General features: G+C 41.7%; 1 protein-coding gene across 2 annotated transcripts; it reads right to left on the bottom strand.

Annotated features, from left to right (window-relative positions):
- Positions 1-3032: 3032 nt before the first annotated feature.
- On the bottom strand, positions 3033-25367 carry YBX3 (Y-box binding protein 3). Of its 2 annotated transcripts, XM_054591430.1 has the most exons (10): positions 24841-25367; positions 21046-21109; positions 20035-20068; positions 17492-17581; positions 16314-16436; positions 12813-13028; positions 7146-7243; positions 5299-5470; positions 4544-4642; positions 3033-3598 (listed from the first exon to the last, which is right to left on the bottom strand). In XM_054591430.1, the coding sequence occupies exons 1-9, from the start codon at positions 25109-25111 to the stop codon at positions 4577-4579; spliced, it is 1134 nt and encodes a 377-aa protein (XP_054447405.1). In that variant the 5' UTR covers positions 25112-25367; the 3' UTR covers positions 3033-3598; positions 4544-4576. The 2 variants fall into 2 exon arrangements, with proteins under 2 accessions (XP_054447405.1, XP_054447406.1); XM_054591431.1 differs by lacking the exon at positions 12813-13028 and having other exon boundaries at positions 24841-25361.
- Between the last annotated feature and the right edge of the window lie 515 nt (positions 25368-25882).

Raw genomic sequence — 25882 nt, 5'->3', positions numbered from 1 at the left:
CGGTACTGTACAGCTTCCCAGCCCTATTCTGAAAATCTGAGTGATTCTGGAGCTGGTTTATCAGATGAAACCCTGGGAAAAGACAAGGCTGATGAAGTCTTACCCCTGCCGCTGACATGATCACCTTAGGAGTGGATAAAACAACTAGGGGACATTTATACAGTAGACTACTACCTGGCCATAAAAAAAAGAAAAGTTCACCCTTTGAGACAGTATGGATGGACCTGGAGAACATTATGCAAAGGGAAACAAGAGAGTAAGACAAATACCGTATGATTTCATTTATATGTGGAATCTAATGAAAAACCTGAATTAATATGGAAAATGGAGACAGACTCAGGTGGAGAGCAGGACAGCCCGGGTGGGGCAGAGGGGTGGAGCAGAGAGGAAAAAGGACTCCTGGACATGGACAGCGGTGTGGGGTGGCTGGAGGGGAGGGGGCATAAGGGGACTCGCTGGTAATGAAAAAAATACAACAAAGAGTACATTTTTTAAAAAGATTGCCTTATTTTCAGAGATATTATCAGCACCTATTTCCTTCCTAGATTTTTCTATTAAACAAGACACTTACAGCATAATGCACAAAAATCACTCCTATGGAGTCAAGGTTTTTTCCCTTTTCAGCTGAAAAATCAAGTACTAGCTCCCCGAAGCTTCAATCTGTGTGAGCTCTAAGACTTAAAGAACTTCATTACTTCATATCTCAAAGTATTAGCCCTTATAAGTACATTTTCCCACTTTACTAGAAGCAAAAGTACTTTCAGAAATTGCCTCTTTGCAACAAACACAGGAGCCCCGGTGATACTGTGGTGACTGAGGAATTTGTGACATGAAAGCCCCCTCCCAGATCCCTCTGCAAACAGCAGGCACTCTGGTGTATGGTCACTTTCTGAATAGGCGCTGTTGCATCTCTTCCATCAAATAGTCACAACTCGTGAGCTTCACGTATCAATCACAGCTCATGTGTGATCAGTTTGCCAGGCTTCTGGCTCATGTCTGGCTATGCTCTCACCTGGGTAGCCTGCAACTCTTGGTAAAAACAGTTCGCATCCCTGATCCCCTGCTGTGAAAAGAACTTATTTCAGGCCCACCCTCAAGTCATAGCCAATTTGTCTTCTTTCTTCTGTACTTTCAACAAGTGTGTTTTCAGGTTGTACGTAGGTCCACTACCAAAGCTAAGATCACTGTTCCCGACTCTGTATTGTTCATGCTTTTTCTGTGAAAATGGCTGTAACCCCGAAACAGGTGGCATTTAGAAGCAAGGGTGTTGGAGTTATGAGACAAAGTGTTTATAATTGTAATTTTAAAAACTCTCAATGTCCAATAATAGAGGAAAAAATTAGGGAAAGCTATAATTAAATGTTATACAACCAGTACAAACGATGAGCATACTCTACACACAGATAATGAAAAACCAATAAAAGTATTATGTGAGAATAAACCTCAGTGCCAAAGGTTTACCATGGTACATTTTTAAGCCATTTAAGTGAGGACCAATTGGACAGCACAATTACCCACAAAAGTTTAAAAAGTTATTTCCAATGTTTATTAAATTGTTAGGGGAACTGCAGTGAAAGTCCCTTCCCTCTCACTGAATTTGGATCAGTTCACCAATCTCTCTTTCATACATACACTCATGAACATGGTATCTGAAACACATGTATTTAAAAAAAGAAAAGCATGCTAATTGGTTGCCTTGAAATTAGAACATTTTTTGTTAAAGATTTTACTTATTTGTCCTGGCTGGTGTGGCTCAGTAGGTTGAGCACCGGCCTGTGAACTAAAAGGTCGCCAGTTCAATTCCAACAGGGCGCATGCCTGTGTTGTGGGCCAGGGCCCCAGCCGGGGACATGCAGGAGACAACTGATAGAGGTTTCTCTCTCACACATCTATGTTTCTCTCTCCTCTTTTTCTCCCTTCCTTCCCCTCTCTCTACGGGCATGCGCCCTGATAAACTGGCAACCTTTCAGCTTGCAGGACACTCAATCTACCAAGCCATACCAGCCAGGGCAGATTTTTTTTTAATAAAATATTTTATACCTTTCAATATTTTTGGCTTGTGCACCTTATCAATTTTGATTTTATTTTAAATATGCAGAGCAATACAAAGTTCTTGAACATCCATTTTCTCCCGCTTGCCATTTCTTGAACAGGCCAAGTACGGCCCTTCTTTACGGTCTTTGCACCTGCTCCCCATGGCAGGAACGCTCTTCTCAAGACATTCAAGTGGTTATTGATCTTCCCCGTCAGGACTCTGTGTATATATTCTCTACTCGTTTTGGAGAGACTAGTTAAAATAAACACACCACCCAAAATTACTCCTATTTCTATCCCTTTACCATGTTCTACTTTCCCTTTGAACATGCATTGACATCTAACATTAAATTTCACATTTGTTTACATATTTCTTTCTTTTCTATGTTCGCTTACTAAAATATAAACTCATTGCGACTAGAGTCTTTTGTTCATTTGTTCCCTCCTAGCCACTAGGATGGTGCTTGGCACAAACCTAGGCTCAATATGTACTTGAGTCAAGTATAAATAATTTGAAAGGTGCAGTGGGTCTGAGAAGTTATCTACACAGCACTGATGTAGGCCATGGTTTCTCAACCTGGGGGCTCACCTACTTCCCGGGGAAGAAATTTGTAATGTGGTTGCAAAGAGCCTTCCTTCCTCTTTCTGAAAGACACATATAAACATACAATACATCCTTGGGCCAGAAGTTCAAGAACATTAGAACTATGACTCATCGGTCTGAAGGAAGCTGTTTAGCCTAAATGCCATCCAATCGCCTCAATAAAGATTACTCAAAAGATGCAGAAGACCAAACAAAAACAAAGCATGTCTACTGCTGAACTCAGACACAAACTTGTTCAGTCCCACCTTCTACCATCTTGAACTCATAGGCCTACATTTATTAAATAGCACTAATGCACCTTTACATTTGGCTTTCAATTTACTATTAAGTGAAAAAGTGAGGAAAAAAGACAAAACATATACTAAGATAGCAAAACATACTCCAGTTATACACCTTTTCCTTTTAAGGGTAAAAATTTTATTTTTGAGGAACTTCATGCTGCACATTTTCAAAGAGAGTCACATAAGAAAGCAAAAATGTTATCCTCCCCCCATCCTAGAAATAAATAAGGGCATAAAATTTCTTTTTAAATCACGATACTTGAGAGTTTAGCACCAGCATCCAAAATGAACAGAAAAGGGAAAAAAAAAAGCATTTACTATATATTTCAGATTTCTTTGGGGTTTTCCCCATGTGGTATTAATATTTCTTCTTTCAATTCATATTACCAAAACAGTAAAAACCAGGAAAAAAATATAAACCTAGTGGGTGCTGAAACTGGGGAGGCTGCTCTCTTGCCTTCTGTGCAGGCATTCCTGGAGAGATTGCTGGACATGCTGGCTGACATTCTCCTTTTGTACTTGTTTGTTTTGTAAAGAATAATTGTAAACATTCCAATGTCCACATCTTGGTTATTAGTCGTCCACTTTATTGCTTGGAAGTTTCTTTGGTGTTGCTAAGGTTGTGGTCTGCCCTTTGTTTTATTTTTTTTTTTGAATGGTCATTAATTCTTTAGGTCACCTGGAAAAAATTAAAATCAAACTTACAGAGTGACAAAATGACCAAGAGTTAAAGAATACAAAGGCAAAAATACTATTCTTCATGTATTTCAAAATGCACTATTTCAAAAGCTCTAAACAAAACCTACACGTTTCTCTTCTCTACCTTTATAAACTATACACTGATTTAATGGAAACTCTTTTGTGTCAACTATTTTTATAAACCAGAACAGTCAGTATATAAAAATGAAACCACAGTGAAGGTAACAAGCTAACCTGTATCAAGAGGTTATGCTTTATTGCTCCCCGTTCAACGATTTCATAGGTGTCATCTCACCAAATATTTGCGAGGACCTTAGCGGCTGAATCTAGTGAGGGTTCCCACTTTATCAGCAGCAGGCATCACTGAGGCTGAGGGCAAACAAATGACCTGCTCCACGTCACGTGGCAAATGAGCAGCAGACCCTGCACTGGATACGTGGACCTCCTGGCTCCTGCGCGCAGTACTGCGTTGCCTCCAAATCAATGTTCCCCATCAAAGGGAAAAGGGAAGGGAAAACCATTCTAGTTTAGTCTACAAATCAGTCTCCAGTCATTAAAGTGAGGCCCAATCTGGCACTTTACAATCATCAAATTGGCCACTAGGTGTCACAACAGTAAAACTTTCATAAGTTTTCTTACCTGGCACTACCACATTAATACTATAACAATTAAGAACTGTCTGTCTAGAAAAAAAAAAAATTGGACTCTCATTAACTGTCTGAATGCTTATGCACCCAAAGCCTAGCCAAAAAAGGTCAGCCTCAGAGATATTTAACCACCAAAACTGCTGTTTCTTCAAAATCCCAATGGAGATGAGGGGATGGTCCAGGGGAGTCATAGAACTCCTTCAGACTGTGCAACTGCTGAGAAATCAATGACATTTAAAAAAAGTACCAGTTGAAGCCTGGGCTGCCCATGCTCATACCTGCTGATGGGGAAGGTGCCTGGGAGCCTGGTGTTACTCAGCACTGCTCTGCTCGGTGGCCAGAGCAGGGTTCTCAGATGGCACTTCACCTGCCTTGGTCTAAAACACAAAACAGAACCACAAACCAGAAATGAATCAACTCAGGTGACAGTGGAAACTTCAAGACCAGAAGCCCACAAAAGTTGGAATCTTTTTGCCTATGAAGGCAAATCACTGTGCAAAATTTTATCTATTCTCAAATAAGGGTCAAAAATTAGAACGACAGAACAATGGCTTCCAAAAAGCAGCAAAATACCACTACTCTCTGGAACAAGAAGCCTATCGTGTGAGATTACTTTCCACACACTTGGAAGCACGTTCCTCTCTGTAAAAGCTGGCCCGTGTTTGGACAGCCCTAAATATATTAGCTCCAAATCCCCACAGTATGGATACTTCTTTCAGAGAATTCGATTTAGTTAAATTAAAATATTTGGCTTGTATTATGTGCAGGGCATACTCACTCTATATATACATACAGACTGTATGTGTAATGTTAATGTACATATAGATATATATAAAATATGTGAAGATTCCATATATTATAATTATATAAATGTTATCTATAAATAACATTTCCCATAAACTATTATATATAAAGATATATATATATATTTGTGATGGTTATCAGACTATAAAACCACTCTTAGAAGAGAACACTAAAGGCTGACATGATTAAGGTTCGTCTGGCAACACCCCCACCGGCTGGTTGCATTTACCTCTTTGCCATCTTGTGAAGGAGCATTTGGAGGACGGGGGCGACGCCGATAGTTGTACGGGCGCCGGTATCCACGGCGAGCAGAGGGCTGGTTTGGACCAGTGGCCGCTTGTTGATTCTCTTTGTCTTCAGCCTCTCCCACAGCTGGGGCAGGTCGCGGGCGAGGAGGTCCCCTAGAGCAGAGAGCACACCAAGAAAAGAGAAAAATGCAATATGGCAGGGGTCCTCAAGAACATAGGTTTGAGGCATTTTTTCCAAGATTAAAAAGTCAAGTGATCAGGCACTTATCGCTAGAATTACGCATAGGCTAATGCAGCACATGGAGCAAAGTTTTGGTGAAAAAACTCATTTTTTCCATCATTTCCCCCCTTCGTCTGAATACCTGTTTGTAGTGAATAAACATATACTGAATATACACTATGTTCCGACTAGTTGCTCTGATAGGCCCCGGGGATAGGAAACTAACAGAAGGAAAGTGGCCTGGTACCTGCCCTCCATGAACAGAAGTTTAGTGGAATCTGCAGGACTACACAGCGGCAGAAAACTAACCCCACTTACCATGTGCCAGAGCCTGTGCTGGGCTGTTTTCATGTTAAGTAATTTCATTTCAATGTCACTTCGGTGAGTTAGATTTATAGTGAGAAATCAGAGGTTTGGAGAGAGCAAGTACGTGCCTGAGTCGTACGGGACTGCTGCTTTCACAGGCCACGGAGGTCCACTGAACTTTGCCAGGATAACACAGCTGGGAGCTGACAGAGGTGGGATTCACATATTGTCCTGTCTCCTGGGTTTTTGTTAAGACATTTCTATGGAGTCATTTATTTGAATGTCCTTAGTAATTAATCATTAGAGTGATTATGCCTAAAACTAGAGTGAATCCTGTGAGGAAAAAGGATACAAAGTGGTACAAATCCTTCCCCTAAATAATACATTAATTCTCCTTTCAATAAACCCATATTTTCAAACTTCAAAGTGGTATAAATGGCATTCAGATATGAAGTTGGGGGGGGTTTTTTGTTGCTTTTTTTTTTTTTTTTTTTTTTAGTACTTACCTCAAGAATAGGGCAAATAAACAGTAAGGCTTATAAAAGAAAAAGCTGAAAAAGGATCTTAAGGGGTCTAGGCCAATTTGCAGTCTTCACAGGGATATGGAACAAATAAAATAACACTCCACTAATATTAACATCATAGGTAGTAATAATCTTTAATATTTATTGAGTGCTTACAATACCAGCCACCTTACTAATTATCTTAGGTGCATTATACATTTAAACCTACTAACAACTATAGAATATTCTTTAATGTCTACTTTATAGAGCAGGTGACCAGCTTAGAGAATTCACAAACTTGCCAAAGGAGTCACAGCTACTAATCGCAGGGCAGGAATTTAAATAGACAATCTGATCTATATCCTGATTTAACCCTTCTACTAGACTGGCTCAGTTACCAGAATATTCAGAATCCCAAATAGTCTCTGGCTTTCATTCTTCCTCCATTTGTCGCACTACCACTGAATTACCCATCAATTAATTTCTGCTTATTTCATTAAAAATAAAAAAAAAGTATTCATTTGTATCATGAGAAAGTTATCAAATACAAATAATGGTTTGGTACAAAAAAAAAAAAAACCTAAAAATTCCAATGGTTTAATAAGTAGGGAGAAAATGTCACAGGCCACCTGCAAACACACACACGACAGAGTCCCACCCAAACGTGGACATAATGTCAACGCCACCACTTCTTCTATTTCACAATAAATCCACACAACAGACCCACAATACCCTCATTCCTTCTGCCCTCACTCCCAAGTGCCTCAGGGGTCACGAGTTAGTGGAAAAGGCGACGTACCTGCGGTACCTGGGGCGGTAGGTTGGGTTTCGGTGAGCTGGCCCCTGAAGCTGCGCTCCCTCTGGGACCCCGTCCTTCATCTCCCCAATCTCGCCAGCCTAGGAGAAGGGGAAAGGGCTGAAAACAGGCGTCGTGCTACTATGTTAACACAGAGCACGCAGCTGCATTCGGGATTTTTTTGAAAAGTAAAAAAATAAAATGCCTCCTTACAAAGATGGGAACTCTCAGTGGTAACAGCGAACTATTTACTGAGTAGATCTTTGTGAATGATAGAAGAGAAAGAAAAACTAACTCCCACTACAAGAGTCTTCTGCCTTATTCTAGAGTAATTTTATTTCACAGTATTAACATTTTGAAGGGTTCTATTCATCTCGTGAATGACAATGTATAGTGTGAAAGGAAATGCAATGTGATACTACATTAGAGCAATGAAACTCTTTTCAGTCTTTTCAAACTCAGACCCACTAATTCGACACATTGGGTGTCCCTTCGGTATTTGATGGTTTCTGCATTCAAAGCCTCTCCTACACGTCTTAACCATGCCTTCACCTCTGATTTCTTCCTTTCACAATTGCTTCCTTGTATCTGTTTGCACTATCTACTTAAGTACAACATTTTAAAAAATGAAATACACTTTCTTGATGATAAATTTATTTTACGCTGTGGGATTAAAATAATTTTATCAAAGAACTTCCAGAGGAAGAAAGAACAACTAAGAACGAAAACAAAAGCAGTAAGTCCACCAGCAACCTCTCACATTCATTACAATATAACCACAATCTCAACCTTCTTTTTCCCCCTCAAAACAAACATCCTTTCCTTCTCCATGTTGCACTAAGAAAAGAACAATCAGAAAATATTTTCTACATGTCACCAAACTATCTATGTTTGTATCAATTTTCTTCTCTCTCATTACACTGGATAAGTGGTCTAAGTTCACATCCAAAGCCAACCCGTCCCTCTTGCCCACTAGAGGAATTTCTTCTTTATCCCTCCTGCACTGCCCATTTTTTCCCTTTTCTACTCCATTACTTCCATCTAGGCACATAAACATGCTGAAATAACAGCCACCATTTTCTATTATTTTATTTTTAAATAATCACACACAGAAAGGTTGGATGTATAGGTTCTAATCCTCAGACCCCATCCAAGTCTCACCAATAATGTCCTTTACAGCAAAAATCCATCAATCAAACAAAAAACCCTTTAGAATCATGCACTGAATTTAGTTGTCTCTCTTTCTGACACAGCCCTTCAATCTCTCCTTGGTTTCCATGATCAAGACACTTTCAAAGGTTACAGGCTGGGGCGCTGGGGGTTGGGGGGGGTGGAGGTGGGGAGAGCAGATTACAGGCCAAGTATTTTTAAAACACCCCTCAGTGTGGTTGCTTGGTGCTTCCCCTGCTTTAGTTTATCCGTGGATGGCAGGGAAGCCACCGAATGACACTGCATTCTTCTCCCTGCATCCTGTCAGGTGGAGACGGGCTTCGATTTGTACCCTTACTGACCGTGCTTGCATGAAATAATAGCTAAGGCGGTTTACTCTCCCCCCGCTTTGTAACTAAGGGGGATTTTGAAGAGGGACTTTCAAAGTCTATAAATATTTGATTTCTCATCAAATTCTCAAAACATTCATTCATTCATTTGTACCTGTACAGACTCATGGTTTTCTATTTTATTCAATGAGTTATCATCTGCTGCTCTCATTACTGTCCAACGGGAACCCGTTCAAGTGGGCTCATGTCCTTTTGACATGTCTCCAGCATTCTTGGAGTACTTCCTTGCTTTCTGGCACAACAAGATGTTCCAGGTTCACCTTGTACTTTCTCTGGTCCAGACCTGAAATCAGCCATTTCTGCAAAGGGGTTTCCTTTTAGTGGAGAATGCTATTTAGGGAGCACAATGCTATCAAGGTGACACTGATTTCAGGCCCTTTCAGTGAACAGAAATAAGGAAAATACACACACAAACGTGCACATGCACACACTATAAATTACACACATATAAAGGAGGGTGTGTCTACATGGGGGGAGGTGTATTTAAGTGGCCCTTCTTATGACACATCATGTGCAAGTTGCTGGTGAGGGAAGGGGTAAAGGGAACCAGGACAGCACTCACTCACTGTATAAAACAGAATCAGATCAAACCAAACCCTTGCCCTAACCTAATTCTCCTCCAGATACTTTCGTCTCCATGTCTTTGGGCTCCTTAACAGACATACATACTAAGGGAAACCCATTACCACCACCCCAGAAACCTACTCCAAGGAGAAGAAAATACCTCTTCTTCCTCCACCTTGGCGCTCTCTTGAATTCCTCCTAGTTAGATTTTTGTCCTCGCCATATCGCTAGCCTCCAAGTTACCAAACCCAGTAATCAGCTCTCAACCTAACTTCCTCTCCAGTTCGGCAGCATTTAACCCAGCATTTCCTCTTGAAATATCTTCTTCTATCTGTTCCTTCTCGTTGTCGTTTGTGAGACCCCTCATCTTCCTAATCTTTAATTGTTGGTGTGCCCCAGAACTCAGTCCCAGGATCGATTATCTACCTCACTCATTTTATAGTTAATCTCATCCTACACCATGCCATGTTTTTACATCTCTGAAGTTACATTTACAACCTCATTTGTCCCCTTCAGGTTCCCTTCGGCCTCTGTACTTGCCAGTCCCTCTGCCAGGCATGCCATTCCCAGTACCCGAATAACTCACTTCCTTGCTTCCTTAGGTCTCTTCTCAAATACAGCACCAAAGACTTTGCCAACCACCTTACCTAAAACAACACCTTCTTAACTTACACCACTTTCTACCTATTGTCTCTGCTTTGTTTTACTTATTTATTTTTGCCCACCTGACATCTCCACTTGGACATAAAATGTAATGTGGGGAAAAGACCTCCAAATAATTTCCACCTCTCCCCCGAACCTAATCTTTCTTCAGTCTTCCTATATTTGTTTAAATCAAAATAAAACAAAACAGAGGTATCCTTTACTCCTCACATCACACATTCACGCCAGCATCAAATGCTGTCACTTGGACGTTGAAAACATTTCCTGAATCTGACCACTTATACCTCCACTACCAACACTCTAATCCAGGCCAGGATCAGGATCATCTCTCCACAAGGAGATTATTGGAGCTTGCCTCCCTCCCTGCTGTTTCCTGTGGTCCGGCCTCTAAAAACAGCCCAATGATCTCTTAAATGCTTCTTCCCTGTATAGATTCCTTAACTGGCTTTTTATAACATTGAGAGCATGTCAACAGTCCCTACCATGGTTCACCAGGCGCGTCTGGCCTGCCCTGAGACACCACCCGAAGCCCACCTTCCAGCCCTCTCCTCTCCACTCATCCCATCCCAGCCACACAAGCCTCCCTTTAGCTGTCTGAACAAGAAAAGCGGCTTCTTTCTCAGGAACTTTAATTAGGAAAAAAAAAAAAGACAGGGAGAAAGAGCAATTAACTTGAATAGGGGATGAGAGTTTACTAGAATGATAGAACAGGAAAAGCAGACTGAAGCTCTACCACTTCTTGCCCGTGCAACCTTAGGTAAAAGTTGCTAACTTTTCAAAACACCCAAATCTCTTCATTGGTAACAACTACAGGATGGAACCCATTGTCAACTTCATAAAGCTGTAGGGAACCTGAAGAGAATTGATTTCAAAGGTCAACCACTTGGCAGATGCCAAGCATTGTTGTTGCCTTTCCTCTATCATAGATTTCTTTTCTCAAAGACTACAAATAGTTGACATTAGTCCAGTAACCAATTCTACTTAATTTCAAACATAGAGAATTATTATTTTTTAAAGGGAAGTCATTTGGTTACTGACTATGCTACCTGGTGTCCTTTGTACATAAGGAAAATACTATTGGCCTGTATATTTTTTTTCCTGTTGTGTCCAGTGAATTTCATAGTTTTGTATATAGTAGAAAATGTTAGAAAGATTTTTCTATTTGACCTCTGTAATTTTTACCATCTAGAGAGCTCTCTGTGCAATTTTAAGTCATTATACTGACAACCTTGAAGTTATATGGAAGTTTTAGGAATTTTCACTTGTTGGTATTGGTCAGCTTCAGCAGACCTTCTTACTCAGTGAACATCCACAAATGACATGCATTAGAGAAATTCTAAGGACAACTATCGAAGGAGCCTAAGACAGCTTTTACTTCAGAAATGGAACGGGTAAGAAATCCAGCCCAAGTTAAAACAACTACATGCAGCTATCAGAATAAGCACATATTTTTAAAATTAGTTTTCAAACAGCTTCTGCAAAAGACGTTCTACAATAACCAGGGGGTGTCCAACCTGCAGCCCACAGGCCACATGCAGCCCAGGATGGCTACGAATGAAGCCCAACACAAAATCACAAATTGACTTAAAATATTATCAGATTTGTTTGTGATTATATGTTGCAATGAATTTAAAGCGTGGCCCAAGACAACTCTTCTTCTTCCATTGTGGCCCAGAGACACCAAAAGGTTGGACACCCCTGTTACATGGTACTAACGAATCAGTTTGCTCTCAACCTTCAAGTCCTAAGGTGAAATATACTTTCTTTCAAACAATATGAAAAAGAACCGTCATGTTCTCAAAAAATGGCATGTGTATATGCTAAATACTACAAATGATTATTTCAGGCAGGTACTACTAACCCTCTAAAAATAACTGTGTATTACAACCTCCCTGACTCTTCCTGTCCTCATTTCCTAGAAGCCCAAAGCGCTGCCCTAAAGAAACCTACTATGCCTCGTGCACCCAATCTCTCCAAATATGTAAGTCTACTTGTTATTTTTAGCACATTTGTCAGGGACAGCTGCTAAAGAGTGGAAGGATAAAAACAAGAAGCAATGTAGAAAGAACACTGTCATGCATGATGGGATAGGAGAAGGGTAGCAAAGAACAGACTGAACATAATGTTCAGTCAAAACACTTAGTGGCAAAACAACCCAAGGACACTAAGAGGAAAAACTTGTAGCCAGCGATAACAAAGATGATGTCCAATCGTTAAGTCTTCCAAGTTTCTGCAGGCTGCAAAGTTGATATAAGGCCTGTTAATTACAGGCCAAGTTCACAGTAGCTGTATCAATACTTTGTAGTAAAAAAGGAGAATCAACCCATGATCAACAACCTCCACTCTCTGGGGTTTCTTAACAATCAGCACCACCTCATCTAAATTAAGGACTTTAGAGATGCTGGCTATCCTGAGGCACTGTGCTAAAGTCTTTACCTATGATTTAATCATCATAAACCCCATAGTAGAGGTATGTTATTAAAGCCATTTAATGGATGAACAAGTTAATCTCTTTAAAGCTTGGTTTTCTCAAAAGCTCACAGATAATAAGTAACAGAGACGAGATGCAAATCCAGGCCTGTCTGACTTCAGAGTTTAAGCTCTTAAGCATACTCTCTGTCTCTCTACTTCTATTCTTCCGTCAACTGGAAACAGTATCCTCTCCACCAGGGCCCTCCCAGACAGGCACGGCTCATGGGGTTGTGCTTCTGGAAATGTTACTAGAATGAAAGACTCAAAGCCTTGCCTCAGCTTTTATAGCACCAACAAGCCACAAGCAAGGTTTTGTTTCCGTAGCTGGTGTTGGAGGAGGAGGAGGAAGAGGAGGCAGAGGAAGGACGGAGGGGTGAGGACCGCTGAAGAGAGGTCCCAGGTGTGATTTTACCTGCATTCTGTTGGTATGGGGAAAGACCCGTGAGCGACGGTCAAAGGTCTGTCCCACGTGGTAAGGCGGGAACCGCCGCAGGTACTGAGGGCGGTACTGAGGGCGGTACTGGGGGCGGCGCAGCCGACTCCTGGCCCCAGAGAACTGCCGGTCAGTGGCAGGGGGCTCAAATCCTTCACTGCTGCCGCTCCCTTCCTCCTCCTCCTCCCCAGCGTACTAGCGAAGCAAAGAAACAGAGGTTCAGAAGAAGTTTCAGCAAGGAAAGAACCAAAGAATACCAATTAGGATGAATATCACCAAAAGAAAAATATTTCCTCAAACGGAATAATGGTACTTATTTATACAGACAAAATGCATTTAACCCAGATCATCATGGGATCACCTGGGATAAACTACATTAAGATTAAAGGAGATCTATGCAGATAAAACACCAAGAAGCAGAAAAGCAAAAGCAACCAATCTATTTCACAGTCAGTCTAACCAACCACCCAAACAATGTTTACAATGTTTACAATATTTACAATGTTTAAAACATTTAGCCCAGCCAAATGTGTGTCTCCCAACATTTGACACCCAGTGGGACAAAGTCAGGGCAGTCAGGAAAAATTGTATTTCATAGCATTATCAACAGTTCTACACAGTATACTTCCTGCAGCTGTCCTCAGCGTGTGGGCAGGGTCTCCAGAACCCTTCGGGGGGGGCGGGGGGCGGGGGGGGTTACGATGTCAAACTATTCTCATAATTCTATGAAGACGCTATTTGCCTGTTCCCTTCTCATCTCATCTTGTGTGTGGTGGGGTCTCTCAGAGCTACAATGACATGTGGCCTCTCAGCAGACTGAGTGCAGAAGGAGATACGAGAATCCAGCTGTCTTCTATTAAACCAAACATAAGAGATTTGCAAAAATATCAAGCAATGCCACTTTCCTCAATTTAAAAATATATAGTTTTCATAAAACTATTATTTATATTTACATGTAATGATTTTACATCAATTGAATATTTTTAACCTTCTGCTTTAATTTCTAATATAATAAATTTTAATAAACAAAGGCTCTGGGATCCTCAATATTTGAGCATACAAAAGAGTCTGAAAACCAAAACGTTTGAGAACCACTGACTTACGGCATGACTTTAGTAATGAAGTTTTCATTGCATTTTAACAGATGGTAGTAAGTAATATATACAGGTAGGTACTAAATACAGGCCTTACTAACAAAAGGAATTACTGACTAATTTTATACATTTTCCTGTATTTAAATTACCATATCATATAGTAGTATTTTATACTTAAAAATTAAAACAGCCAAACATCCCTCAAAGAATTTATTTCAAGTCTTACTTTAAAAGGGGATGTGCAAATGCCAAACGTAGTCTTAAGGTAATTAAATATAGTTATTAAAGATAAATAAATTAGCCTTGGATGGGCAGCTCAGTTGGTTAGAGCAGCACCCCGATATGCCAAGGTTGAGGGTTTGATCCCCGGTCAGGGCCCATATAAGAATCAACAAATAAATGTATAAATAACGACATTTCCCTCTCCCTCTCTCTAATTAAAAACTAACAAAATAATGACCCATTTCTTGGAGGGTGAGGCTATTTAAGATTCAGAACCCTCCAGATCAAACCCACATGGGCAACTAAATTCCCCAATAGGAAAATCTTCAACAATAGGCTGAGCTGGTCTCATTTCAGTCACGTAAAGCCATTCTATACTTTGTAAAACCTGTATCAGATATGATCCCAAAGACATAAAGACATATTAGCATAGAAAATGTTCACCAAAATATTAAGTGTGACACTTCATAAATTGTTTTTCTTTTTAGGCTTTTCCATACCTTTGAGTTGTATTACAACCAAATCTTTCATTTTTTTCAAAATAAAAATAATGACAGCACCATTGGCAAACACACTCTTGAGCTGTATGGCCTTCAAAACATTACAACAGAAAAACGTGAGGTACACTTTCAGAATCTCGACATTTCTAAGTACTTTTTACATTTATGACTTCACAATTTCCAGCTGAGGTGAGAAGGCTTTAAAGGGAAATTATTCACTAAAGGTTTTCTATCGCTTTTCCTTATGAATTACACTAGGAATCAGCATTATCACAACTGGAGCCTCACGAATCCCATGGACTTAAGTTAACCTGACGTGGTAAATGCTGTAGTAGCTCATTCTCACCTCCATGCCCTGCACAGTGTCTTACTAAAAATCAAACAGAATAAGCAAAACATGGGTGAGACAAATACAGAAACAGAAAAACGAGATGTCCTAAGCCATTTGAGAAAAATCAATTTGGGCAGGATATGAAGATGAGAGAATGAAGGGGGCTCGGCACAAAGATGTGACTCTATCTAAAGCATGGAGATAAATCACTCTCCATCCGCAGATATTGAATTCCGGTGAGATTTTTCAAGTTCTCCTTGGATGACTGAGAGAGCCACAATCCCGTGCTCACAAAGCATCTTGAGTTTTATTCGATGGTGCCAATCCCAGGCCCTAATTCTAGAAACATCAGAAAGTGGTTCAAGTCTATAGAATCCTCATGACCACAAATGAATGGGATTCAGTTTGGGTGCTTTGATAGTATTTATATTAAGCCTCCTAAGAAAGCTCTAGCCAGATGTGGTTGTGAAACCTTTCACCCGGATTGGTAGAAATCTAAAGAACTAAAAATCCAGCACTGACTGGCGTGGCTCAGTTGGCTGTACATCAGCCTGCAAAGCGAAAGGTCACCGGTTCAATTCCCGGTCAGAGCACATTGCCTGGGTTATGTGCTGAGTCCCCAGTGAAAGCTCATGCGAGAGGCAACTGATTGATGTTTCTCTCCCTCTCTCTCCCTTCCTTCCCCTCTCTATAAAATAAATAAATAAATTTATTTAAAAAAGAACTAAAAACCCAGAGAATTAATTACTACTTTAAAATAAATGTTATACTAAATAAAATAGTCACTTACTTGAAGTAAATTTAATATTTCTGTGGCTAGCATAATTTTTTGGCTATTCCCCATTCTTCCTGGCCAACCAAAAACTGATTTTCGTAGAGATCAGCAGTGCCAGTGCCAAGGGATGAACAACAGGTTTGAGCTGATCACGGAGACCCCCCCTCCCCTTTACCAGTGAATGCCCTGGGACTAGGTTCTGGCCAGGTAAAGGAGCCCAGTGAAGAGACTGCCTTTTTGACCAGGGTGGCACATCCTACCTTAATGAAGCCTTCTTGTTACAAGATAACTTAATGTCTGTTACTTGTAGCCAAGTACATACAAACTGATACAACTTTTCAATGGCAAGTTTCTAGTGAAACCAGTGGCTATGGATAAATTCTGGGCACTAAAAAATTTCCCATCAAAAAAAAAAAGAAAAAAGAAAAAGAAAAAGGAAAAAGAAATCATTTTGTATCTCTAGGAGAAGATACAAAATTTATCTGCTCTAAGTGTGGACACTTAATTTTAGATGAGAACATTTTTTCAATTGCTAGTTTGGAAGACAGACCAACATACATTACGGGGGGGTCCACGGCGTCTGCCATAGTAGCCACGTCTGTAACGGCGCCGATCGGCAGCATAGCGACTCCCTTCTACAGGAACTCCATCTGGGCCGGTCACATTGGCTGCTTCAGCACCCTGACACAGAAAAGAATAGCCTCAAAATTTAAAAGACACTAAACCCCCTAAAGCAGCCTTAGACAGCGAGAGTGCTAAAGGCTGGCAAAACGTACTGACAATTCCCATTATTACACCTCAAAAATATATCCACGTTCTAACAAGATGAGCAAGGTATTTTATGTCCTGACTGAAAAGTATACAGCTTGTTTGTTCATGCAGCCTAAACTCTGCCTTCTTGTTCGGTCATACTAAGTTGAAAAGCAATATATGCCTCTTTGAAGAACATAAACTGGTAAATATAATGCAACTGAAAAAAAGAGTAACACAAAACCAGGAAGGATATTACTCTGTGGAAAATAACTGAGATAATGGTATCTCCTTAGAAAATGTTGAAATCTATATTACTCTAACAAGTACCAAGGGAATCCCTATTCACAGGCTCACGTGGCTCTGTCCGACAATGTCTGGGAGGGAAACTTGGCAGCCACAGGACCGAAGGATCCTCGATTTGGTAACACAAGGGTTTCCACACACGTAGCCCCTCTTTAGACCTTCCTATTATCCTTAAACAGGGACTTAGCATTCTTATTCTCATGTGAGCAAATGAATAAAATGCTTCAAATATATAAAAAAATTCAGACAAAGAAGACTCAAAAGAATATATTTCACACCCTGTATCAATTGGTAAAATCTCAAGTTCTGAAAACACTGAGGTGAAATACCCGGTGAAATACAGAGCAGTAAAATTAACCTGACAAAACAAAATATTTAGAGATCACTACAGGTCAGCATTTGCTGGTGGGGGATTTAAATCTCTCAGAGATTTGCAAGATATCCTGGGGATCACATTGGTAAAGACATCATTTAAATTACTATATTAAATTAAATAAAGCATTTTTCTTTTAAAACAGAACAGTTTGGGAGTCACTAAGAATGTGGACTATAGAATGGTAGGTACGTGCATGTGTGTATGTGTGTGAGAGAGAGAGAGTGACAGAGAGAGAGAGACCATTTACTCTGCAAGAAAACAAAATGCCAGCTCCCTCTGACATGCAACCACAACTTGCTCTCACCTTCTCTCCTTCAACCACATCAAACTCTACAGTTTCTCCATCTCCTACGCTGCGCAGGTATTTCCGTGGGTTATTCTTCTTGATGGCAGTCTGTAAAGAGAAGAGAAAATACTAACTAAAGTGTATGTCAATATTAGTAATCTTATATCGCTTTCAAGTTTACTGGGTATACTAAAGAGACTGTTAGACCTATTATTATTGATACTCTTTAAAATTATCATTCTCCTACTAACACAAATCTCTAAAAAAGAACAAGCCAAAAAACACTATAAAAACTGTTCTACATTACTTTCTTGAATCATGTTATCCTTCAAAATTCATCTCAGCAGGTAAATTAAACAGAATGTGTAGTTACACTTCTGTAACAGCCTGATCACCTCGTCATGATATTGGACATATTAATTCCTTCAAACTGGTAATCGTCTGAGATTCGGACGGTAGCTCCAGCAGCTGGGGTCGGGGCAGGGGAGGGGCGTCTTTATGAAATCTTACACACACGCGTGTTAGCTATTGAGGTTTCTGTAGACAAGAGAGCTACTAACCTCAGAAGGTATTAACAAGTGTGTGAAGGGGAGGAGGGATGAAAAGGAAAAAAGGAATTAGACAGTGCCAAGAGGTAAGTATTTCTGACAGGATACACAAAATTACCTCAGGAATCAGAACACTACTGATGGAAGCAGAACCTTACATCTGGCTCATCCTCCACCACCCGTTTCATGGATGAGGAAACATGAGGCTAATAAGTGAAGTGTATCTGAGGCCACATTAAAGATCAGCTGGCAGGGGTGGGGAGCAGACGGAGGAATTCATATCCCTGTACTGTGCCTATATATTTATTCAATATTTCCCCCATCACACCATGCTATGTCCCTGACAATACATTAAAAGGTTAATGAAGTTGTTCTCCTGCATTAAACATCTACACCAAAATACCTGCTTAGGGATGGATCTTTCTTTTTCAACCAGTAGAAGGAAGTGGAACCATTCCTGCAATGAATTTCCATTCCTTTAGCTGGTATCCCTAAATAGTTAAAGGGGCTCTGAGTTTCTATGGAATTAGGTCAACCTTATTTTATAAAGCGATTAGGCATGTGTAATCCAGCCCTTCCCTTACTCTGAGTAGGAGGAAGGGAAAAAAAAAAGCAAAACAAAACAAGAATGAGCCAATAGAGCAGAGACTTCACCCACAGAGGAAAAAGGCAGTTCAGGACAGGATACACGCGCACACAGCTTGAACATTCAGCCATTCCAAAGCCAGCCCCTCCCTGACGGCTCCTTCGCTCTTTCCTGTTAAACTGGGCAGGCCTCAACACAGAGAGGTGACTCACCACACAGCCTCACAGGGGCTGGAATCAGGTCACACACTCCCTCACGGGCTCACAAAGTACAGACACTTGTGGGGCTGTTTTACTCTTGCTGTCACCAAACGTGGAGTTCTTACCCCAAAATGTCTGTCAGCCCCTTAGGATTATCAGCAACACTTCCTGTCAGTCTGTTACCACTTTAAAAGTGAGCCTCCTCAAATTATCTAGATACAACTGAAACATATCCAGTCAAGCTGAAATATAAATAATAGGAACCACAACTAGAGAATTTATTCTTAGCTCACTACTGCCAGTCACCCCACCCCACCCCACCCCACACACACGCTCCTCAACAGGAGGAAGCAAAACCACTAAAAACTGAATGCTCGACGGAGCCCTGCAAGTAAATGCACCGGTAAGAGTACCTGCCTCTGTGCTTCCTTCCCTCTTATACACTAAGAACTACACACATATTTGAGACATTGAAATTCATTGAAAACAATATTCAAAAAAAAAAAAAAAAGAACAGTAAGGATAGGTGTTTTTTCTTTTAACCTATTTTGTAAAGTGAGTCCAGGATACATGGTCATAGAATAAATAACATCCTAGGCTAATACTGTAAAGAAAGGCTGAGATCCTATAGGAGAGAAGCCCATTTTTCCCATATTTTACCCACTTTCTACATTTGTTTTAAATCTAAGGGAGTGTGGGCCTTTCAACCTGGCCATGTGCTAGCCACGCCTACCTTTAACAGAAGGGAGGACTAGCCTGGGAACGGGGAGCTTTCTTTCTCTCGTCTTACCCACACGCCCAACTATCTGCTTTGCTATGCTGTTGACTTCAAGTTAGAGGAGCTTTAACCAGTCCCCACCCAGGCAAAAGCCAGAGGCGTTCCAGCCACACACTGTGGGGGAACCACACAGGCAGGGGAGTAGGGTATCAGCAAGGAGACAGGCTTTTTGCTAAGGACTCAAAGGTTTTAAAAGTAACAAAGTGGTCTAATTCAATATTACGTCATACCATTCAAAAATAAAAACTCTTTGAAAACAGTGGCTATGATGGGACAGCGCTTATCTGCCAATCTTAAAGTGTGGAAGTGAGCTGCCTTGCCAAAATAAAGTCACTAAGAGAGTTTAGGGTAGAATAATGATGTGCAGCGCTGCATTTGGGAAGGGGGCAACAGCACATTACCAACACCTCTCTCCACACAGAAAATGGAACATTTATTACCCCTCTTACCTGATGTACAAATACATCCTCTTTGGTGTCATTTCTGTTGGAAGACAAAAACAAAAAAACTTGAGTTTAGATCCCAAGGCTTCGAAGCACAACAAAAATTTTTGTTTGTCCTCTAGACTCAATTCAGATGCCTGGACTCAATCCTATTTGAAAACTTCTAAATCCCCGGGATACCCACCTTGCTCCTCCACATTACCACAGTGCTCAGATCCAAGTGTACAGATTCAACACACAGAAATATCCCTTTCCTCTCATCTCTCTCTCGGTCACGTGGTGCGTAATCAGAGCCCCAGATTTCCCTCCCAGCAAAAGCAAAGCAAGCCGGTTAAAAGGACAGGGCACAGCTGTGAACTAGGCTCTCCTTACACTGAAACCAAAAACAGTTCCTACCACCACCCCCCCAACTCATCCCCCCCGCCCCCTCCAAACAGACAAGGAAGAAATTGGAGGAATTTTTAAGTAAGGGGGCTGAGTAAAGAAGGGAGACGGGAGAGGGAGCAAAGAAAATGATAATATTATATAAAAACATAATAGTCCTAACAGCTTGCAATTATATTCTCATTCCTATATGGTTAGAAGTTACCACGGTTTAAAGAAAACACCAGAGTTTCTACACAGCACTTGGACCAGACCTGAGTGGCAGTCTCAGTGCAATTATACACTAGTGGTGCGACTTTAGGAAAGCTGCTTAACCAGTCTAAGGCTCCATTCCTCCATCTCTGGAATTATGGATATGGACACAGTTATCTTAGGCCCTTCCCATTTCTGATTTAGCCCCCCCCTTTTTTCTTTGAATGACTAGATTTTATAAAATAAGTTACTTATTAAAGTTCTGGAAATGTATTTTAATTCATATTTAATGACCAGTAGCTTAGAAATGAGAATATTTACAGAGTTTACAAATCTTAAAACTTATACAAGTCATTAATAAAGTATGGTAAAGAATTTATAACTACTGATACCACAACATAAGTATGTATTTAAGACATGTAGAGATGCTCATACACATACCGATTAATAAATCCATATCCATTTCTGACGTTGAACCATTTGACAGTGCCAAGGACTTTGGTGGCTAAAATAGGATTAAGCAGATAAATTAGTTGCTGACGTACAAAGAGATAAAGCTCACATCACTTAAGGTCTTGATAGCACTATGTAAAGCCTAAACACAAATGGGAAAACCATTAAAAGCTTAATTCCAAAGTATATTAGAAAATGAAACAAGTATAAGGAAATACTTTTCAGAAGACTAAACCTTTCTTCCCTGTTATACTTTTTAGTAAAGTCTTCAAATCAAGAGTGGACATAAGCCTACTCAACTCTGCAATAATTAAAACTGAGAAACGGTGTTTAAGGAAAAACAAATAAAAAAAGTTCTTTAAAGTTTTAATACCAAAAAATATTGTAAGTGCAAAAGAAGGATCACTATGAAAGAGAATATAACAGATGAACAAGGTAAATACAAATGACCTTAACACATCACTTTCACAGTTTGGAATATTGGCACACTTTATTAAGTGAAATAGCAGCTCCTTGTGATAGTTAATCTACAAAAATACCACATAAAACTAACTTGTCCAGTTGCCACATGGTGGCCTATCAGAGTAGTCAAGAGTAATAATAGAACTGATGCTGTCTCAATCCAGTTCTGTACTCACCACCCTGAGACATGATGTAACAGGACTTTTCAAACCACAGTGATGCATTTGGGCTTCTGTTTCACTGTTTATCCTACTCTCTGCAGTTGGTGGGAATCAAACTCAGCATTTTCTAGAAAATTCCCCTCTTGATTTTGGTCTCTACTTTCCATCATGAGCAGGACCATTGCTGTACACCAGATTTTAACCAAATTTAAGATATAATAATGAGTATGGCTATATACCTTGTATTTTATAGATTCATTATTATTTCAGCCATCAAGTAAGTTTCAGATGACTCCTTTAAATCAATTGTGAATGCCAAATTCAGTACCTCTAGGAAATGCCTATGTCTAAATTCAGGAAGTGCATAAAGCAATTATCAAGATTCAATGAAACAGGAAATCTGACAATAGAGTACCTTAAAAAAAAAAAAAAACTTTGGTAGAGAATGAAAGTAACAATTTACATTAATCCATGCTACCTCTCTGAGGTACAAAATTTATAATTTCCAAGGATAAACAATAAGGATTCAGTATTTAGGCTCAAGACTAAAACAGTAATTAGGACTTGCTTTATTGTGGGCAGGGTTAATTCTAACTGTTGCTAGACTGAGGTGCTTGAGGAAATATTTTAGTTCTCTTAGTGAAAAGAAAAAAAAAAAACAACGATTCTTTATGCCTCCAAAGTCATTTAGCCTACTACTGACTGAGCAATCTCCAGTCCTGACATCGTGTACAGAAGCCCTCTCCAAGGAAGAGGTTAAACCATTGGAATCTTCCATTTTAGGCCATTCTAATTAGAGCATTAGGGCAAAGAAGAAAAAAAATTATGTTTAACACCCAAATGTACACATAAGTGGCCTGTTTTTGATAAATCATATGCTTTTAAGTCACACATTATTTCAGATCATTTGCATTTGTGCCTCCTTTCATTTGCCTGAATTAATGACCTAGGAGAATATAAGGGAACTGTTTTTGACTCATTTTCGTAAAAGTTAATGTCTACCACTGTCAAAGTCATACCCGAGTAGAAACGCAACACTATAATAGGAGAAAATATAAGGAATGGTTCTGAAGTCAAACTTAACCAAGGCTGAAGGTTATTTTTACTCCCCCAATGTAATTTAAAATTTGTTCCTAATCCCACACATATTTCCAGTCACTTCATATGGCCAAACACTTTTATCAACACTTTTGCTTTAAAACCATAAACTAACTTCACAAATGCAAAGGGAAAAGGGGAGACAGAGGAAGATCATATGGTTTCCGTAATGCTCCTCAGAAGTGTTGTTTCACGCAGGTAAGCTGCAGTTCCTCGCCCGCAGCCGCATGCACACTGAAGTTAAAGGCTGTTTGTACAAACGAGAATGGGAGAACCCAAAACCCGAATTCCATTTCAGTCAGCACTGTGCCTGGCACATCTTAGGCACCCATGTGTTTGCCTGGCAAAGGAAGGGAGTTGGAAGAACACAGTGGACAGACAGCCAGTGCTGAAATGTCATGCAGCAGGCTGTCCTTCATTTTAAGAGCTGGAGTTTCGGTGGCAAGATAAAAGATTTTCAGGCTCATCACCAGGATGCGGCAGAAGATTAACAGCATTTGGCGGTTGACAAAAATTAACTTTACCTGCTTCCTTCACCCTTAACAATACCTGCTTTAAAATCCAGAAGTTACTTTAGATCCAAAAGAGTAGAAGGATTAAGTGAAAAAACTGGAAAACTCCCTTTACACGACAGACTTTTTAAAAAGGATATGTCTGAACACTACTTTGAATAACCCAAGGCTGTCTCTCTCAGACGTTTTGCATGAAGTGTTCCAAGAAACACTTGCTGGAAATAGCACAGTTCAGTATGGACTAGACTTAGGCAACTTCCTTTCCAGCAAAATGCCCAGCTATTTTATCTCCTAACCTACACAGGTTACATTTAGCATGTTGTTGCCATTAACAGAGTAAATCCCCTGGGGTGGGTTGTGGGTGCGGCAGGTGAGAAAGGCCTCTCAAGGTGGAGAACATGGAATCATATTACTTTCTTCACATTAATCCCTTAATTTTCTTCCCAAAAAATTAGGAAGGCCCTGAGCGATCAAACATGCCCTACCCAAAATATTGAAAATTTCTCTGAAGCATCCTACACCATCTCTTAACTTTCCCTGTTTTAAAAGAGAGTGAATGATGTAGGCACATACCCTTGAGAACGCTTATTCACCACCCACGTGCTTTGTAAGCCTGGCTAAGGCCTCACACAGGAGACAGGGCGTTACTTGAGAGAAGGCTGCAGTACGTGACAAAACCAACGACCACAGAAACCCCTTCTGATGCTCTGCGCCGCACCGCACCCCCCAACCCTGAACGTCTTATCTGGCTATTAACTTTCCTAAGTTACAACTGCTAAGATAACGTTGTAGTGAACAAACGTCATATCCACACTTCCTACTAAGTTTTTCCAGCTGCTGCACCAAGTGCGTTCCCACAGTCCAGGAAGAAGAAAACGTGTAGCGATTGGTAAACAGTGAAACAGGTTCTGCGCAGCAGTGGGCGCAGAGAGGGAGGAGGACGTGGGACCGAGACCCAAGAGGATTGCAACATCCCTTTTCCTAGCATGTGGCCGACAGAAGCGTGGCGCCTTCCCCGTGCCAGTGTGGGAAGGGCGTCAGGGACAGACACCTGAGCCTCCCCTGCAAGACGCCTTTCCACCTTTCTTTCCCGACTCCTACTAGCGCCTCATTCTTCCCCAAAGGAAATCCTGTCGCCACCCAGATTCTAAGCAGTGACTCTAATGTCGCCATCCCACGTGTCTGTTCCTCCCTTACATCCACCTCCATCCCCACCCTGGGTCCTTCCTCGGCCTGCCGCTCCTTTTCTCTTTGGACCAAAGCCAGGGGAATGTGCGACAGTGACTAAAGTTAAGACCCAACTTGCTGGCCCAGGGTCAAGAGAAACGCGCACCAGACGGCGCGGAGCGCAGGGCGCCACGCGCTCACCTGGGAGCGTCTGCAGGACCAGCGGGCTGCAGACCCAGGTGCTCGGCACCGACGCTCTCGGGGACTCCATAGGGTGCTCCCCACCCCAGGGGTCATGCAACTGGAGATGCCCACACGTGCTCGGCTGCCTGCTGCTGCCCGCCCCGCCCGGGGAAGCCCCTTTACTCCCAGAACTGACTCACCGAGAACTTTTTTCTCCGCGTCTTCACTGCCGGTGGGGGCTGAAGAGGCGGGGGCTGCGGGGCCCGTGGGGGTCGCGTCCCCACCCGGGTTTCCTGCGACAAGGGCAGCGGGCGCCGTGGCAGCGGCCTGGGGCGCACCGCCGCCCACCGGGCTCTTGGGCACGGGGTCCTGGGGGACCGCGGCGGCCGCCTCCGCCGGAGCCTGCGGGAGGGCGGCGGCGGTGGTGGTGGTGCTGGTGCTGGTGCTGGTGGTGGTGGTGGCCTCGCTCATGCCGCCTCCTTTGCTCTCACTCGGGCACCTCGGTGGCGGTTGGTCGGCGGTTAGCGCGGCTGGTGGTCGCGGCGGCCGGGCTCGCTCTCGGGGAGGCCGGTGCGGATCTCGCGGCGCAGGCGGCGGCGGCGGCGGCCGGGGTGGGGTCTCGAGGCGGAGGCGGCTCGAGCTCTCGGGCTGCGCGCTTGCTCTTGGGCTCCTCTCTGGATCTTACTGCCCCAAAAATGGCCCCGCACAAGTTTTTCTAGGCGGCGCACGGGCCGGGGAGGGAAGGGCGGGCGAGGGAAGAGGGTGGGGAAAGTTGGCTTCAGAGTTGGGCACCGACTCTATTAGCATTTAAAGGAGCCTGGTGCCCTTTCTAACCCACCCATCCGCCCGGGACTGGAGCGCAGGGGCCGAGGTGGGGTTAAAGGAAAGCCAGGGTAAGTCTGAAGTTTGTATTGCACTGTGGAGTTTTCTGAGGAGCATACTCTGCTGTCTCTTTGTTGGAGAGGAACAGACGGATCTCGTCCCTCACGATCTCGAGGACACCTGAAACTGACCTTTAGCAGAAGAAAACAAGGCATCCAAATTGCGCTGCGCTTCTCTCCCCCAAACACTTGGTTTTTTACATTTATCAAGCACCAGAAACTATTTAATACGGCAGTTAAGAACTGAAATTATACAATCTTAAAACCATCTGGCTGTGGATAATTTCATCTATAACCCTCAGGTGAGGAAATTGAAGTCCAGCTCTCAAAGAATTGTAAATATCAGTTTACACCCATTTAA

This window comes from Pteronotus mesoamericanus, unplaced genomic scaffold (genome assembly GCF_021234165.1).
Source record: "Pteronotus mesoamericanus isolate MK-2021 breed Mesoamerican mustached bat unplaced genomic scaffold, CSHL_Meso_final scaffold_21, whole genome shotgun sequence".
NCBI classification, from domain to species: Eukaryota; Metazoa; Chordata; class Mammalia; order Chiroptera; family Mormoopidae; genus Pteronotus; species Pteronotus mesoamericanus.
This window is presented reverse-complemented; position numbering and strand designations above follow the sequence as displayed.